At 47.6% G+C, this 16,671-nt stretch overlaps 1 protein-coding gene across 4 annotated transcripts; it reads right to left on the bottom strand.

The window, feature by feature from the left end:
- Window positions 1-33: 33 nt before the first annotated feature.
- PRSS54 (serine protease 54) lies at window positions 34-16,077 on the bottom strand. 4 transcript variants are annotated; one of them, XM_058674951.1, is made up of 6 exons: window positions 15,942-16,077; window positions 15,065-15,156; window positions 14,158-14,333; window positions 5,476-5,730; window positions 4,422-4,553; window positions 34-806 (listed from the first exon to the last, which is right to left on the bottom strand). In XM_058674951.1, the coding sequence occupies exons 2-6, from the start codon at window positions 15,120-15,122 to the stop codon at window positions 297-299; spliced, it is 1,131 nt and encodes a 376-aa protein (XP_058530934.1). In that variant the 5' UTR covers window positions 15,123-15,156; window positions 15,942-16,077; the 3' UTR covers window positions 34-296. The 4 variants fall into 4 exon arrangements, with proteins under 4 accessions (XP_058530934.1, XP_058530932.1, XP_058530931.1 ...); XM_058674949.1 differs by having other exon boundaries at window positions 14,158-14,336; window positions 15,942-16,076; XM_058674948.1 differs by lacking the exon at window positions 15,942-16,077 and adding an exon at window positions 15,282-15,414 and having other exon boundaries at window positions 14,158-14,336.
- Between the last annotated feature and the right edge of the window lie 594 nt (window positions 16,078-16,671).

Below are 16,671 nucleotides of genomic sequence, written 5' to 3'. Positions count from 1 at the left end.
CTTGCCAGAATATTTTCACAGCCTGGTCCCTGAAACCATTAACATTGAAAGAACCACAGGGCACTCTAATGGTTTGGCACTTGTAAGCCCACATTTAGTTCACAAGCACAAATGAAAGTGACCTTCCCGCAGGTGAGAGTGGGACAGAGGAGAGCGAGCGAGTCAGCTCGGTGTGTGCCTTGGGCCAAATCCATGGCACACAAGTGTGCAACTATCAAAAACAGACACCCAAACAGCTTGGTGAATGCCTGGCACTCAGCATTCTGAGCTTATCCTTCAGTTTGATGCGTTAGCCCCTAGACACCGCTCCAAAAGAAAGCAAGCACAAAGAGAACAGAGATCATTTCTTGGGGCTGATGCAACCTGTTCTGACCTGCCGCATACCCACCCTGCCCAGCCTCCGCATAATAGTCATAGTACGCGGCCTGATCAGAACTGTCTGACTCCCCTGGGTTCTTTTCCCTGAAGTCTAGACTGTCTCTAGAGCTGTTTGTTGGCAACAAATGCGTGGTGGTCTCTCCTTGGGACCACATGACATGGTCCAGTTGAGTGCGTACACTCTGTGTCACTATGAGGTCATGTTGTGACTGGCGATGGGGGTGAGGCATCAACTCTTCCCAGTGGTGGAGTGAAGACAGGGGAGGGCCGACCCTCCTGGTCTTGAACGTGATCCAGTCGCTGTAGTCTTCCACCCTGATGTACAGAAAGAGGCCAGGGCATGGCTCGACACCTTCGGTTAAGAGTCCCCGCAGGACCCATAGATCCGATTGCTGCAGCTGGCACATAACTGGGTTTCCTGGTTCTCCCTGGGACAAAGGACAAAAGGCTTTAGGTCTTAGGAAAATCTATTTTCTTTTTAAAATACATCCTTAGGAAAATTTACTGTTTGGGGCCTGGCGGTGTGGTCTAGCGGCTAAAGTCCTCGCCTTGAACGCCCTGGGATCCCATATGGGCGCCGGTTGTAATCCCGGCAGCTCCACTTCCCATCCAGCTCCCTGCTTGTGGCCTGGGAAAGCAGTCGAGGATGGCCCAATGCTTTGGGACCCTGCACCCATGTGGGAGACCCGGAAGAGGTTCCTGGTTCCTGGCATCGGATTGGCGTGCACCGGCCGTTGCGGCTCACTAAAAAGAGAAAATTTACTGTTTGTTCTACAAGTGTTTCATACTGGTTCTTGCTTGAAATGGGGCAAATCTGCAAATACTATTTCAAATCTAGGCGGTCACCACCACACATTCCAACAAGATGACTTTGACTTTTATTATACAAATTATTTGTGAGTTCTGCAAATGGCCCATAATCTCTTGGTTCATATTTTCCTGTGCCTTTCCAGGACTTAGACTAAATCCCCTTCCCCGGTGACTACTTCCCCAGCACAGATTGGTATTTTTCTCTGGCCTGGAAACCTCACGTTTTCCCTCCTCTACACTTGGTTTCTGCTCCTGTCCCTGGTCTATGCTGCTGTCTCCCACCTGAAGTCCTGAAGGCTGAGGGGAACAGCCCAGGTTCCCAGGGAACTAAGCAAAATTCCCAGCTTTTCCACTTGGCAGCTGCCCATTACTCTACCTGCTTACCAGTGTTGCCATGCTCAAGCCTTCCCTGTCCCCAAGGGAGCAGTCCCCTTGGGTCCCAGGAATCCTGGTACACATACTTTATTGCATGTAAGGAGAGTGGATAGAAGGTTGGCACTGTTAGCTAGATATGTGACTCTAGGCAAGTGACCTGGTGGGCCAAAGCAGGGGTACAGTTGATGCCCCAAATATGGGCAGAACACCTAGCACAGTGCCTGGGATTTGTTAGGTACTCAGAAGAGTATTAGTTTCTGTCATCTTAATGCTGCTGAAACATGCTTTTTCTGTGAAAAGTTGAGAAAAATGGGATAAGGAATGAGACAACTTCTAGGTATGATTTACCTTGCCTGTTCTGCCCATTCTGCACTCCAGGGCTGCTTTTAAAGGAAAACCCCATCCCATACCTCACCTTGTCTTTGAAGGGTTAACCTTCCAGAGGGTCACCAGCTGTTCCTGACCCGTGTGGCCTGGAGGAGCTGGGCAGTGGCATGTTGTTCTCATTGCTTGGCCCAAGACACAAAAGATCAGCAACGGGCAGCAGGAAACCTTCTAAATAGACTCGACACAGAGATGCAGCAAGGCTGAAGAGTGGCCCCTTGGAGGCTGGAGTGGTAGTTTTGTCTTGGGTCTTCTTTCCCAGTGACCCAACCTGTGCTGTGGCAGCCACATAGAGTAGGGGTGCAGGTGAATGGGAGAGGAAAGCAGCAGCTCTGTCCACAGGGCACCCAAGAGGCATACTCTGTCCACAGGGCACCCAGGGCACCCAGGAGTGCCTCCACTGCTCCCTGGTAGCTCTGCAGAAGGCCAAGGCCAGACACTCAAGGAAGACATTCTGGGTTTAGCTCCATGCCTCTTGTGAAATGCCAGGAACTGCATTGCTGAACAGTAGAGGGTAATGATTTTTTAAAATATTTATTTGGGCCCGGCGGTGTGGCCTAGCGGCTAAAGTCCTCGCCTTGAACGCCCCGGGATCCCATATGGGCGCCGGTTCTAATCCCGGCAACTCCACTTCCCATTTAGCTCCCTGCTTGTGGCCTGGGAAAGCAGTCGAGGAACGGCCCAATGCTTTGGGACCCTGCACCCGTGAGGGAGACCCGGAAGAGGTTCCAGGTTCCTGGCTTCGGATCGGCGCGCATCGGCCTGTTGCGCTCACTTGGGGAGTGAATCATCGGACGGAAGAAAAAAAATGACTTTGAAACTATGATGTGTCTTTGAATCAGTTGATATCGGAGTTTAACTGGCAACTTTTTTTCAATGTTGGTATTACATAAATAGCAGTGCATTCTATCATTGGTGGTATATAGGATCTGATGAAGCATAATACTGTACTAATGAGTTCAGTGATGGCAGGATTTTATCAGTCAGGTCTCCTCTACTGTATTTTAACACATCATCTAGCTGAAGAAGTCACTGAGTACTCCACCTGGCAGAGCACCTGGTAGAGAATAAGTACTCAGTTAATGTTGAACTCACTCTGGAAGGGCAAACTGCCTAATGAGAGGTGGTCCATGCTTTCACAATAAAATGGATTTCAGAAAGGGTCATCTATATTCATGCATTCTCTTTACTCTAAAACTACTCTTCTAGATTCTCTGGAAAAAAAAAAAAGATTTTTTATACCAAGGAATCCTGACTGGGGGAGAATGAGAATCAGCATCTTAAAAAGATAGTTTTAGGGCATGGTGGCATAGCAAGTTAATCCTCTGCCTGCAGTGCCGCCATCCCTTATGGGTACCAGTTCATGTCCTGACTGCTCTACTTCCTATTTGGCTTCTTGCTTATGACCTGGGAAAGCAGCACAGGATGGCTCAAAGCCTCAGGCCTCTGCATCCATGTGGGAGACCTGGAAGAAGCTCCTCGCTTCAAATCAGCTCAGCTGTAGCCATTGCGACCATTTCATGAACAAGTCATTTAGTGAACCAGAGTGAACCAACACATGGAAATTATCTCTCTCTCTTGGGCCTGGCGTGATAGCGTAATGGTTAAGATCCTCGCCTTGAATGTGCCAGGATCCCATATGGACACCGGTTCTAATCCTGGCAGCCCCGCTTCCAGCTCCCTGCCCGTAGCCTGGGAAGGCAGTGGAGGACTGCCCAAGACAACCCATGCACCAGCGTGGGAGACCCGGAGGAGGCTTCTGGCTTTGGATTGGCTCAGCACCAGTCATTGCGGCCACTTGGGGAGTGTCTCTTCTCTCTGTATATCTGCCTTTCCAATTAAAAAAAAAATGAATCTTTTAAAAAAAAATCTCTCTCTCTTTCTCTCTGTTTCTCCTTCTCTCTCTGAATCTGCCTTTCAAATAAAAATAACTAAATCTTAAAACATGTTTGAGGAGAGAAACTCTGCCTGGAGATCTGGTCGACCCAGGTTCTTTGCGCCAGCATTTGTTAGCTGGCTGATGCTGCTTAGCCACGCTTTCTCTGGGTTGCACCAGGTGTTTGTGAAGTCTGCACAATTTCCTGAGACAGTGCAACCTTCGGCTGGCTGCATGACAGGGCTTCCGGAAGGAAGATCTCTTATCTGATGAGCCATGTCCTCAGAGGGGAGGCAGGCTACAGAGAAACTGATCACAAATGACAAATGTGGGTCACACCTCTGCTTGCAATTTACACGTGCCGACGCACATTTCAGGGAGTATGGAACTGGTTAGTCCAGACAGCCTGTTTTTATTGAGCACCTGCAACCTGCCAAGTGCTGCTCACCCCAGAGACAGTCATGAATCCAAGTGAGAATCTCCTTGCAGGGAGTTCCCCATCCAGGGAGAGGGAGGCCTGCAGCCAGCTCCTCTTTGGTGGAACCAGTGTGTTTCCCCCCATAACCCCCATCCAGTGTCTGCTCCATCGTGTTCTTACCAAGCAGACTGCCTCTGTTTCCTGCTCTATGTGCCGGCCACATCCCGTTTTCCGCAGTTTTCGTGAGAAACACCGCTCGATGTCTTTCACGGAGATTTTCCTCAGGATACTCATCGTCATTTGATTTCCTGTCTGGACCATGCAACAGAGAGCCCAAGAATTAACAAGGAGGTCATCCCTAGGCAACACATCTGCAGTTTACCTATCCCAAGGGAAGTAGAAGATGTTCTTATAAATCCCTTTTCTGTGTCTGTGTTTTTATGAAAACTACCTTTGCTTTGAACTTGAATGTGTCAACAAGCAGAGAATAGATCAGCCTTCCTTCACATCTAGACAGTATCCATTTCCTTGTTTCTTTCCCAAGAATGAAAGAAAGCAAGGGCAGCTTGAACAAGAGAGCAGTCAGCTCCAGGTGAGGGGATAAACCTCCTCATCCCTTTGGAAGCCTGTGCCCATCCGCTCGTTACACACTCCCAGTGGGGTTGGGGGAAGGCTAGAGGTACAAGGACCAACGTGTTTGCAGGATGGGGACCCCGCACAATGGCTGCATTGGCTAGTCTTCCACCTCCAAGCACCAGGATCCCATTTGGGTGCCAGTTTGTGTCCCGGATGCTCTATTTCTCATCCATTTCCCTGCTTGTGGCCTGGGAAAGCAGTCAAGGACAGCCCAAAGCCTTGGGACCCTGCACCACCCACGTGGGAGACCCTAAAGAAACTCCTGGCTCCTGGCTTCAGATCAGCTCAGCTCTGGCTGTTGTGGCCATTTGAAGAGTGAACCAGCACATGGAAGATCTTTCTGATTCTTCTTGTTTCTGCAAATCTGCCTTTCCAACAACAAATCTTTAGAATGATTGCAGAAGGGCAGGCACTAGGAATCTTGACCAATTGGGTGGGCAAAGGTTCCAGCCTGATCTTTAGAACCTCAAGTATTCTGAATGGTTAAACTAAGCCTAGATCATTTCATCCACATCATACATCACACACACACACACACACACACACACACACACACACACACACACACAGCCTCCTCTAGGAGAAAGAATGCATTAACTGCAGACGTGGGATTCCATCCTGACACCCAGCAGTTCTTCAAGACCGGCGGCAAGTGCAGCTTTCTGCCGAGGAAGCAGATGGATTGGACCAGTTCATTAAAAGATATCTCCGAGTCTGTTTTCAGGAGGGCGATGTTGTTGTTCATGGAGTAGTTGTCGAAGTCCTCATGGACGATGATGCTGTTGATAGGATATTCTGTGTGAGTAGTTCTTCTGGAGTCCATGTTACCTAAACCGACGACAATGATAATATCCTTCCTGGAGAGACAGTAAGAGTTTTCAGAAGTCAAGGAACCAAGGGAGCTTTACATGTTTAGTTTTTTCAGTGCTTGTCCAACTAATCCTCCCTGGGTTCCTCTGCCTCTGTCTTTGTGCTTGGTCTCCAGGAAGTCGTGTCTCAATCCCCAGGCTTGTGTTCTGCTCCCTAGAAGCCAGAGTGTCCTGAGATTCTAGTGCTTTAACACCACGTGTTCTGCCACCCCAAGATCATCTGTTAGCATGACATTGCTGATTAATTCCTTATCTCTGTGTAGATTTTCCATTTTTTTTAAAAAATGAAGCTGTAGTTATATTGAGAAGGGTACTCTTCCCTCACGCCTTTTAACACTAGCATCTTTCCACATGACATGCTCTGTAAATATGCTTTGCAGAAGTTTCTGTTTTAACAACAGTGAAGTGAAGCTGAGCCTCGCCCTTTTTTCTCTCAGGAGTCTCCCAGGAAATTGTAAAAAGGAGAAAGAAATGCTAGACCATGAAGCCAGGGGGTGCTGGAGAACCCTGGCACTAGAATCAGGAAGGGCTGACGGAAGCAATGACAGAAGGTAGGAGAAATTGAGTGCTTGCTGACAGCGATTTCCAGTCAGAAAATACCAGAGCCCTGGGAAGAAAACCACCACCAAAACGAAGACCAAGTTGGAAAATGCATAAAGGAGATCAGGACCACCAGAAAACACAATTAGGGACGAAAAAGACTGAGAAAAATAACCAAAACTAAATAAAGAATAGTAATTTTTTAAAGGATTTATTTAGTTACTTGAAAGAAAGAGTTACAGAGGAATGGAGGAACAGACAGACAGCTTTTCCATCCTCTTGGTTCACTCCCCAAATGGCCACATCAGCCAGAGCTGAGCTGCTCTGAATCTGGAAGCCAGGACGTTTTCCTGAGACTCCTACACGGGTGCAGGGTCCTATGGCTTTGGCTCATCCTCTGCTGCTTTCCCATGCTACAAGCAGGGAGCTGGCTGGGAAGCGGGACAGCCTGGTTTGTGTCTCGAACTGGTGTCCATAAGGAAAGACAGTGTCAGAAGCAGAAAGTTGGCTTGCTGCATCACTGTGCCGGCCTCCGAAAAATAGTAAATGACAAATATGGCAATTCAAGGAAAATCATCAAATCACAAGGAAGGTAACCAAAAAGTAGAGGAAATGTTAATATGTGTGTGTGTGTGTGTGTGTGTGTGTGTGTGTATGTATATATATATATATATATAATATATATATATTATATATATATATATATTTATATATATATATATATATAATATATATATATATATAAAATACATCTTTTCAGGGGCTGGCATTGTGACACTATGGGTTAAGTCCCTGCCTGCAATGACATCCCATATAGGTACTATTTTGTGTCCCAGTGTTTTACTTCCCATTCAACTCCCTTCTAATGACCTGGGAAAAGCAGCAGAATGTGGCCCAAATGTTTGGATCCCTGCCACATGTGGGAGATTTAAATGAAGTTCCCAGTTCTTGGCTTCCTCCTAGCCTAGTCCTAGCTATGGTGGCCAGCTGGGAATGAATCAGCAAGTGAAAATTCTCTCTCTCTCCGCCCCCCTCATCCCTTTCTCTCTCTCTCTGTATGATTCTGAATTTTACATAAATAGATGACTCTGAATAACAAAAGGTTTTCCAAAAATAAGATTTGAATCCACAATTTGGAAGAATATTCTATCCCAGGAGAAAAATTATGCAGAATAATGAGTGGAGATGTATCCTGACACACGCATGGCACTCTCAAATACAGTAAGAAGGAGAGAGTTTAGGAAAAGGTAAACATTTTGGCAGCGTGAGGAGAAAGTACAAGAACAGCATTCTGGGTACTATAAGGCATGGACTGAAGAAGTCACAACAGGGTGTTGGTGCCTAGGTTCTAGACAAGAACTCTTCCTTAGCTGGAGGAGGCAGCTAGTGTAGGACCACCCGCCCCCTTGACCCCACAGAGAAATAAGGACCGGACCTTATTCTCCTCACTTCTGACCTTTTGTCAGCACTTGCTTGTTCAAACCCAACCGGAGCCCCAAAGTCAGGAGAGATCATTGGTAGAACCCACATCGATCAGTTTCCTGGGACCTGGCAGGGTGGAGAAGGGTCTAAAGGGGACAAATGGGAAAGAACTGGCATCACTTGTAAAGCTGCCGGACTTGAGTGACAAGGAAGGACTCCCTGAGCATCTACACTGACATAACTGATGTCATCTTAACTATTTTGTCTAATCCTGGGGAACCTGTGAAAATGAAGGGAGGTGCTTACAGTAGGAGGCTGGGGTAGTAGGTGTAAAATTGGGAGATAGGTTCTGGGATGGGCCATAGTAAAGAGTCTAGAGAAAACTTTCCAGAAAGTAGTAGAGGATTTTGAAATTTACCTGGAATTACAATTCTAAGGTGGAAACTGGGGTGAAAATACAAGTTTTCCAAGTTTGTCCAAAGAGACAGATAAAACAAAAGAAACATCCTACAGTGGAAAGATTAGCTAGAAGCAATAAAAATAAGAAACAAATCCTAAACCAAAACAACAAGCAGAAGGCATCTCTTAATTCAGGCAGAAGAGTATTAAGCAAGACAAAGAAAGCTTCATAAAGATGAAAAAGAATTCAGTCTGTAGTGAAGCCCTCATCACAATAAATACATTCCGTCTGTACTGTAGTGTTTCCAAAGCAAAGCACCACAGGAAATGGAGCAACAGCTAGAAGTATGTTCTTGGCAGGAGACTTTAATCATCTCTACCAACCTAGGACAGGTTTACGGGACACGCTTCCCCAGTTATGCGTAGTAAATTATACACCAAAGACAGAAAATGAATTTTTAAATTTACCTCTGAAAAGTGACCTCATGGACCACACATAGTAGACCTCAGAAAACCTCAACGTAGGAGATCACACATAATAGACCACAAAAAACCCTCTTGTTTTAAGATTTATGTATTTTTTATTTGAAAGGCAGATTTCAGAGAGAAGGAGACAGTGAGAGATGCTGCATCTGCTAGTTCACTCCCCAAATGGCCACAATGACTGGAGCTAAGCCAATCTGAGGCCAGGAGACAAGAGCTCCCCTGTAGGCCCCGCATATGGGTGCAGGGGTCCAAGGCTTTGGGCCATCCTCTGCCACTTTCTCAGTCCATAAACAGGGAACAGAATTGGAAATGGAGCAGTCAGTACTTGAACTGGCATGTATATGGAATGCTGATCCTTGCAGGTGGAGGATCAGTTGGCTGAGCCATTACACTGACAATACCAACAAATTCTTACAGAGATCACTTAAAGGAAACAAAAACGAGCAACCTGGCCATCCAGATATGCAAAAACTCTAATAAAGCTCTTGAGTCAAAGAGGAAATCAGAAGCAAACCAGCAGACAACATGGAAAGTAGTGATAATGAAAACACTACATAGAAAGCAGAATCAGGGCCCAAAGCTAAATCCTTGCCTTGCAACTGTGGCGTGCCACTTCATGTCTCAGCTGCTCCACTTCCCATCCAGCTCCTTATTTATGGCCTAAAGCCTTGGGACCCTGCACCTGCTTGGGAGACTCGGACGAAGTTCTTGGCTCCTAGCTCCTGGCTCATTTCCGGCCATTGTGGCCACTTGGTGGGTGAACCAACGGACAGAAGATCTTTCTGTATCTCCTACTTTCTGTATATCTGCCTTTCCAATTAAAAAAAATTAATAACAAATCTTTAAAATAAAGAAAGCAGAGCTTCATGCACAGCTAAGTGTCAGTAGTTATCGAAATGATACATGCCTTTCACAACACATGTGTGAAATAATGTATACACAAGCCTATTGCAACTTTTTGAATACTAGTAAAATACTGGAAAGAGCACTGATTTCCATTGTTACAGGACTGTGTAATTATGGTACCTAATCCCACAATGGGTCAGCGTCCAGCTCTCTAAATGAATGTGGCTAATCTATATATTGGTAAGGAAAGATCTCCAAATTAATGATAGAGTTGGGGGAAAAAAGCTAACAGTGGAATAATGTGTTTGGTATGTTACTGACTGAATTGGAGAATGCTATGGAATTTGGGTCCCCCCAGATTCACAGGTGGAAGCCCTATCCCCAATGTGACCACATTTGGGAATCTATGAAGTCAGTGGTTACCTCTGAGCAGAGTTTAAGAGTGTGTGTGTGTCATACAGCAGGACTGCAGTGCTTTTAAGAAGAGCAAGAGCTCACAGGATGGACACCTATAAGGACAGGCCATGAGAGGACACAGCCAGAAGGCAGCCGTCTACAAGTCTCAGAGAAAGAAGCCTCAGGGACCAGCCCGCAGGTAGGGAGTCTGGCCTCCAGACTGAGAAATCTATTTCTGTTATCACTCTTGGAAGACTCTCACAGATGTTGCTGCTGAACATTATGGTATCTGCTGCCATAACAAATGCTCCCTCCCCGCCTGGGTCAAAATAAAAGTAGAAGTGGTTTTAGAACTGGATAATGGGTAGAAGCTGGAAGAATCTAGAAAAAAACCTAGATTGCAATAAAGGGTCATTATGACGGATATAAAAGTGAGGAGCTGGTGTTTGGCACAATATGATGCCTTGTGATGCCAGCATTCTGAGTGCTGGATCAAGTCCTGGTTGCTCCACTTCTGATCCAGCTCCCTGCTAATGAGTCTAGAAAAGCAGAGGAAGATGGCCCAAGTACTTGAGGTGTTGCGACTCACACATGGGAGACCATGATGGGGTTCCTGGCTCCTGTCTTTGGCCTGACCCAGACTTGGCTGTTTGAGGTCATTTGGGGAGTGAACCAGCACATGGAAGATCTGTTTCTGTCTTTCCATAACTCTGCCTTTCACATAAAGTAAATTTTTAAAAAAGATTTATTTATTTTTATTGCAAAGTCAGATATACAGAGAGGAGGAGAGACAGAGAGGAAGATCTTCCGTCCGATGATTCACTCCCCAAGTGGCTGCAATGACTGGAGCTGAGCCAATCTGAATCCAGGAGCCAGGAGCTTCTTTTGGGTCTCCCACTTGGGTGCAGGGTCCCAAAGGCTTTGGGCCATCCTCGATTGCTTTCCCAGGCCACAGGTAGGGAGCTGCATGGGAAGCAGGGCTGGTGGGATCCTGACACATGCAAAGCAAGGATGTTAACCACTATGCTATCGCACCGGGCCCTAAAATAAATTTTTTAAATAAAAGTATGAAAGATAATTCTGTATATAAGGTAAAAATGAGGAAACAGAAAGAAAGGAGATCCTAGTTATAAAATTATCTCTTCTATCCAAACAAAACAATGTAAAAATTTTGAGTTGAATTGTGTTGTAGCGTTTTGCAGAAAAGAAGTGGTGGGCCTGGCGGCGTGGCCTAGCGGCTAAAGTCCTCGCCTTGAACGCCCCGGGATCCCATATTGGCGCCGGTTCTAATCCTGGCAGCTCCACTTCCCATCCAGCTCCCTGCTTGTGGCCTGGGAAAGCAGTCGAGGACGGCCCAAGGCTTTGGGACCCTGCACCTGCATGGGAGACCTGGAAGAGGTTCCTGGCTCCTGGCTTCGCATCAGCACAGCACTGGCTGTTGCGGCTCACTTGGGGAGTGAATCATCGGACGGAAGATCTTCCTCTCTGTCTTTCCTCCTCTCTGTATATCTGACTTTGTAATAAAAATAAATACATCTTAAAAGAAAAGAAAAGAAGTGGTAAGCGATGAACTTGGATATTTAGCTGAGGAGGTTTCTAAGCAACTTTGTTGATGATACAGTCTGATTTTTCCTTAATGCTTATGGTAAAATGCAAGGGGGGGAAAAGATATGAAATTAAAGAAGGAATTGTGAGGCCAAAAAGAAACAAGAACCTAAAATCTGGAACATTCTCAACCTGTCTGTATTGCAGAGCTGGAAAGAATGTGCTGGAGAGAACAGTGAGGGTGTGGCTGGTCTTTACCTAACGATGACGGCATGTATGCCAGCAGAAACACTGCCAAAATTGGAAGTAGGAACAGAACAAAATGAAAGAAGCTTGCTGGGCTCCCTGGACTCCCTAGGAGAGGGCAGTAGCGCAAGGGAAGATAATCCTGCAGGTGGTTCAGGGAGCATCGGGGCTGCTGGCCCAAGCAGGCCCCAAGCACACAGGCCGCAGGGAGAAGGTCCTCCTCTGGTCAGCTTCAGAGGACCAAGGTCACCTGGAGCTGCAGCGGAGGGACCGCTGCTCAGGCTGGCGAGAGCAGTGATGCCAACTGCAGTGGTCTCCCAGCAGACAGCAGCAGCCCTCAGAGGGTGACTCTTGAGCCCTAAGATCTGCTGGCATTGACCTTGCTGGGTCTGAATTGAGCCTTCCGATTTGTCCTTTTTGGAATGGGAATGCCCTGTGACTGCGTCCTCTTGTATCTTGGAAGCATGTTGCTATGGTCTGGTTTCCTGGCCAGAGAGGAATTGTACCTCAGGATGAATCACACTGGAACCTCCCTAACCAATGACCTAGATGACATTTCAATCAGGTTTTCAACTTGGAGTTGATGCTGATCTGGATTCAGACATTTAGAGCTGTCAGAATGGCAGGACAGGGTAGATGATTTTGCATGCCAGAAGGACATGAATTTTGGCAAAGCCCTAGATCCTCACAAACAATTGAACAGTGGCTCTCCCCAATTTACCGGTAGAAGCTCTTCCCACGATGTGGCCATATTTGGACATAGAGCTAGAGAAGGTCAAACCAGGAGGGTGGGGCTCCTAATCCAACAGGACTGGTGACCTCCTAAGACAAAGTAGAGACCTCGGGAGAGAACACACTCAAGGAAAGGCTGTGTGAGCACACAGCTGCAAGATAGTCATCTGCAAGCCAAGGAGGACCTCACAGGAAACAAGCCTGTCAACACCTTGACCTTACACTTTTGCCTTCAAAATTGTGAGAAAGAGACTTCTGTACAAGTTGTATCTTGTCATGGCAGGTTGAGCTGAATAGCACAGGGGTAAAGAAAATTCTCTCTCCATGGACAGGAACACTGACCCAGATAGACCTATAGGCATACGGATATGAATAAATGCTTTGTATTTAAGGAAAATTATCCAAGAAGCTGAAAAGTAAGACGCAGCACTGTGGCAGAGCTGGTTGAGCGAGCCACTGCTTGCAACACTGGCACCCATATTGGAGGGCTGGTTTTGAGTCCTGGCTGGTCTGCTTTCAATGCTGCTTCCTGCTCCTGCGTGTCCAGGGAGGCAACAGAGGATGGCCCAAGTCTTTGGACCCCTGCCACCCACATGGGAGACCTGGAGTCCTTGCTCTAGGCTTCAGCCTGGCCCAGCCCCAGCTGTCGAAGGTATTGGGAGAGTGAACAGTGGATAGAAAATTGTGTGTGTGTGTGTGTGTGTGTGTGTGCACACGTCTCTCTCTGTCTCTATATTGCTCTTTCAAATAAATTATCTTAAAAATTATCTAGGGAGGGAAATTGGTGACAAAGAGTGGGGGAGAGGAAGAACTGCTTTCTGTTCTGACCCCTCGGCTCCTCGGGAACATTAGCCTGGGTACGTGTAGCAAGGTACTTCACAAAGTTTGTGGAAAGTGGAGTTAAAAGCCAAGTTAATTTGGATGTGAAAAACTTTTTGAAATCAATGCATACTTTTTCATAATGTGCATTTTCCATGAATTTTTTTGCTTAAAAATATAAATCATATGTTAAATTCAGCAGGAGTACAATCCCACCAATGATTTATAATTCAGCTTGTCTATATATGCTATATAATCTCCCACACACCATATACATGCATATACACACATTAGTGCTTACATGTACTATTACCTATATGAGAAATCACACCCAATTTTCCATGATCATTAAACATTAGGTTTCTTTCCAGAGTTTTGTATGTAATTAACTAGCCTAAGAACAATGTTGTACATAAAACTTTTCAGGTGTTTGAAATTGTAACCCTAATGTTCATTTCCCAAAAGTGAAATCATTGGGTCAAATAGTTACCAAAAATGTGTGTAAATATTTATCAAAACATCTACTCTTTTAGTAACACTGATGTTCCTCCCCCTACACCCCGATTTAAGATGATATATATTTGTGCTACAGAATCTGGAGACTACTGAGAGATGTGCAAGAAGAAATAAGAAGGCATGTGTTCTGAGCAGCCAGAAATAAGTGTACATCCTTCAAGTCTCTCCTCTAACTACATGCACTAGTATTTGGGCAGCAGTGGGGCTGAAGGCCCCAGGGTGGACGGGCTTCACAACCAAAGCAGCAGGTCTGGAGGGCTGAGACACTGTGGCCCTGTACGTGCTGGGAAACCACAGAGAGTCTCCTTGCTGCTCAGAGCGCAGGGGTATTCAACCCCAACCGCTTGGCAGGGTCTTGGGCTGCAGGCCCAGAGTTTAGGATGCCAAAGCTTGTGGAAGGGAGCAAGAGCTGAGCTGGGTGTATCCAAGTAGGAAGCAGGGCACCACCCCACCCACAGGGGCACTGGCCTGTTCTGAAGGACCGATGCGATGCTGAGGATCCAGAACTCGCTGAGGATGCAGCCGAAAGCCAGGTGGGCGTAGTGCGTGTCCTGCACTGACACCACCCACGGGAACTCCGTGCTGCTGACCACGTTCTCCTCGGACTTGTCCGTAAAGGAGGATTTCTGGATGCCACAGTCTGCTGAAGTGGTACAGAGCCTCACTTCTGGTATTTGCCTATGGGCACCAACTCCCCACCAGCTCTCAGGGCACTCCCTCCCCTGCCACCCGGCTAGCTGGGCCACCAGTGTTCTTGTTACTAACTACACAGGAGGCCTTAGGGTGCTAGACAGTCTTCCATCAAAAACAGACACACGGTGATGTCTTTGAACCTGAAAACCCCGTTAGACTATTGACCTTTGCACCTGGAACCCCTTGAACTCCAAAGCCAGCTGGGAGAGCAGCGGGGCTGGGCAGATTACTTTAGTCAGCAGTCACCACTTGCCCCTTTTTAGTCCAGAATTCACCATCCTGAGTAGCCTAGAGTTTAGAGGAGACACTGCACATTCATCTAATGCCTCCAAGACACCTGGGACCAGCCCTGCAATGAGCAATTAGAGCTTACAAAAGAGTGGCATATCCCCTGAAGGGCAGGTTGGGGCTGGGAGCAGGGGAGGTCTCCCCTTGAGCCAGCTTCTCTGTCCAGACAGGTCCATAGCCTGTGGCTGACTTTCCTAATCACGCTCGCTCCCTGAGGATCAGTCCTGACAGGCTGCAGAAGCCACTGATGTCTCCATCCACTCCCCACAATTCACTGCTTTGCCTGAACCCCACCACCAATGCATGTTGCCCTGGACAGTACAGACCACTTCAGTTGCCAGGGCAACTCCCTTCCCTGCTGCCCCCAAAGCTCAAAGTGTGCACACTCACCAGCAGAGGAGAGGGAGACACTGAACAGCAGCAAGAGCACCCCTCGCAACTCCGCCATCCCCAAGGCAAGCCACAGGAGACACCATGGGCAGCTGTGAGAACACGCAACACTCGCTGACTCCTTCCATGTCCAACATACAGGATATTCCCCTCTCCTCCCCACAGCATCGGGGGTGGGGCTGCTGTTCTCCCATGAGTAGGGCCATGGGGAACTCACCTGTCACATCCCTAGTGCTTGGTTCAGTGCAGTAGAGTGGCGTGAAGCAGCCAGCCAGCACCAATAGCCCCCAGAGCGATCCGTCAGTTAGCACAGGGAGAGAGGGAAGCTTGCAATGGTTAGTGGTTTTTTTTTTTCTTCCTTTCTCAATCCAGTCTGATCCCTGGTGTCCCAGAGAGTTGAGTTTTTGAAATGGGTGAGTGTTGGACAGGTGGAACTTGAACCCTTGCCTTAATTCTGTGGCCGTAAACTGCTGTTGAAAGGAACGGCAGAGTATTAGTAGAAGTGGGTCCCGGGGTTTAATGTCTGAGTTGAGCCCCTCTGGCTAAACTCTGCTGGCCTCAGTGATGCTGGGCTTACTTTGGACTAATAATAGTCCCAGTATGGAGCTCAGTTCATCCACACACCCATCCTAGGAGGTAGCCCTTCTCCTAAACCACCACCCCAGGGACATCAAGGAGCCAGTCAGAGGTCACATAGCTGCCAAGCAGTGGTGCTGGAATGGGAGTTCAAATACACCTAAATCCAAAACCCACGGGCATCTCATTGCCCCTCCCCGCCCCTAGTGTCCCCAAGCTGACACCATTCTCTGCCACCATGCACCCTGGTCTGAGGAACTCCTATGCACAGTTTCAAGTCACAGTGTTCCGTGCTTGATACCGGATGTTTCTCGTCCTCAGGATGGTCCTCCGAGTTCTTCTGTTGAACTTCTCCTACTGAAGGAGAAATGAACTTCCTCTGGCCTTAACACAGCAGAGCTCCACAGAGGAAGTTCTCCTACCACCTGGAGAAGAATGTTGCATTGTGGCATCAAGGTTGCCATGGCGTCTCCAAGCAAACATCTAGGGGACTTGGGGGGCTTAGGAGGAACTAGGATGAAAAGCCGGCTTGTTACTCAACCCTCCCCCAGGTGTGGTGAAGAAGACATCCCTTTTACTAGATCAGAGTCCTCTCTTCATCATGGTCACGGTCAGTCTACCTCCCATTGGCACCCCCACCCCTTGCGTCTATGCAAGTTCCTCTGGCGGACTCAGGAAACCCGCAGTTAGGGTGGGTTTGGGATTCCCATCTGTTGTCAGCATCTTCTGCTCCCAGTGTGGTTTCTCTGAGATTCAGCCTGGCTTACTTCAGCCTCTGAGCCTGTGAGTCCAAGCCACGATAGCAGCCTGCAGGACCAGCCAGGCTCTGGGCTCCAGCCACTAGGAGCAGCTTTGGTTTTCGCAGAGATGCCAGGGCCCCAGATGCTGGATGGCCAGTGTCTTGCAGTAGGCCATAGGTCTGTGGGGCCACAGGCGGCCTGGCCCAGGAGCTCCTAAGACACTTGCTGGACAGAGAGGAGCTGCTGTCTCCTTTCCCATATGATGCTTCCAAAACCTGCACATCTCATCCT

The sequence above is a fragment of the Ochotona princeps genome, chromosome 16 (genome assembly GCF_030435755.1).
Source record: "Ochotona princeps isolate mOchPri1 chromosome 16, mOchPri1.hap1, whole genome shotgun sequence".
NCBI lineage: Eukaryota > Metazoa > Chordata > Mammalia > Lagomorpha > Ochotonidae > Ochotona > Ochotona princeps.
Note: the sequence above shows the minus strand (reverse complement) of the source record. Positions and strands in the feature narration are given on the sequence as shown.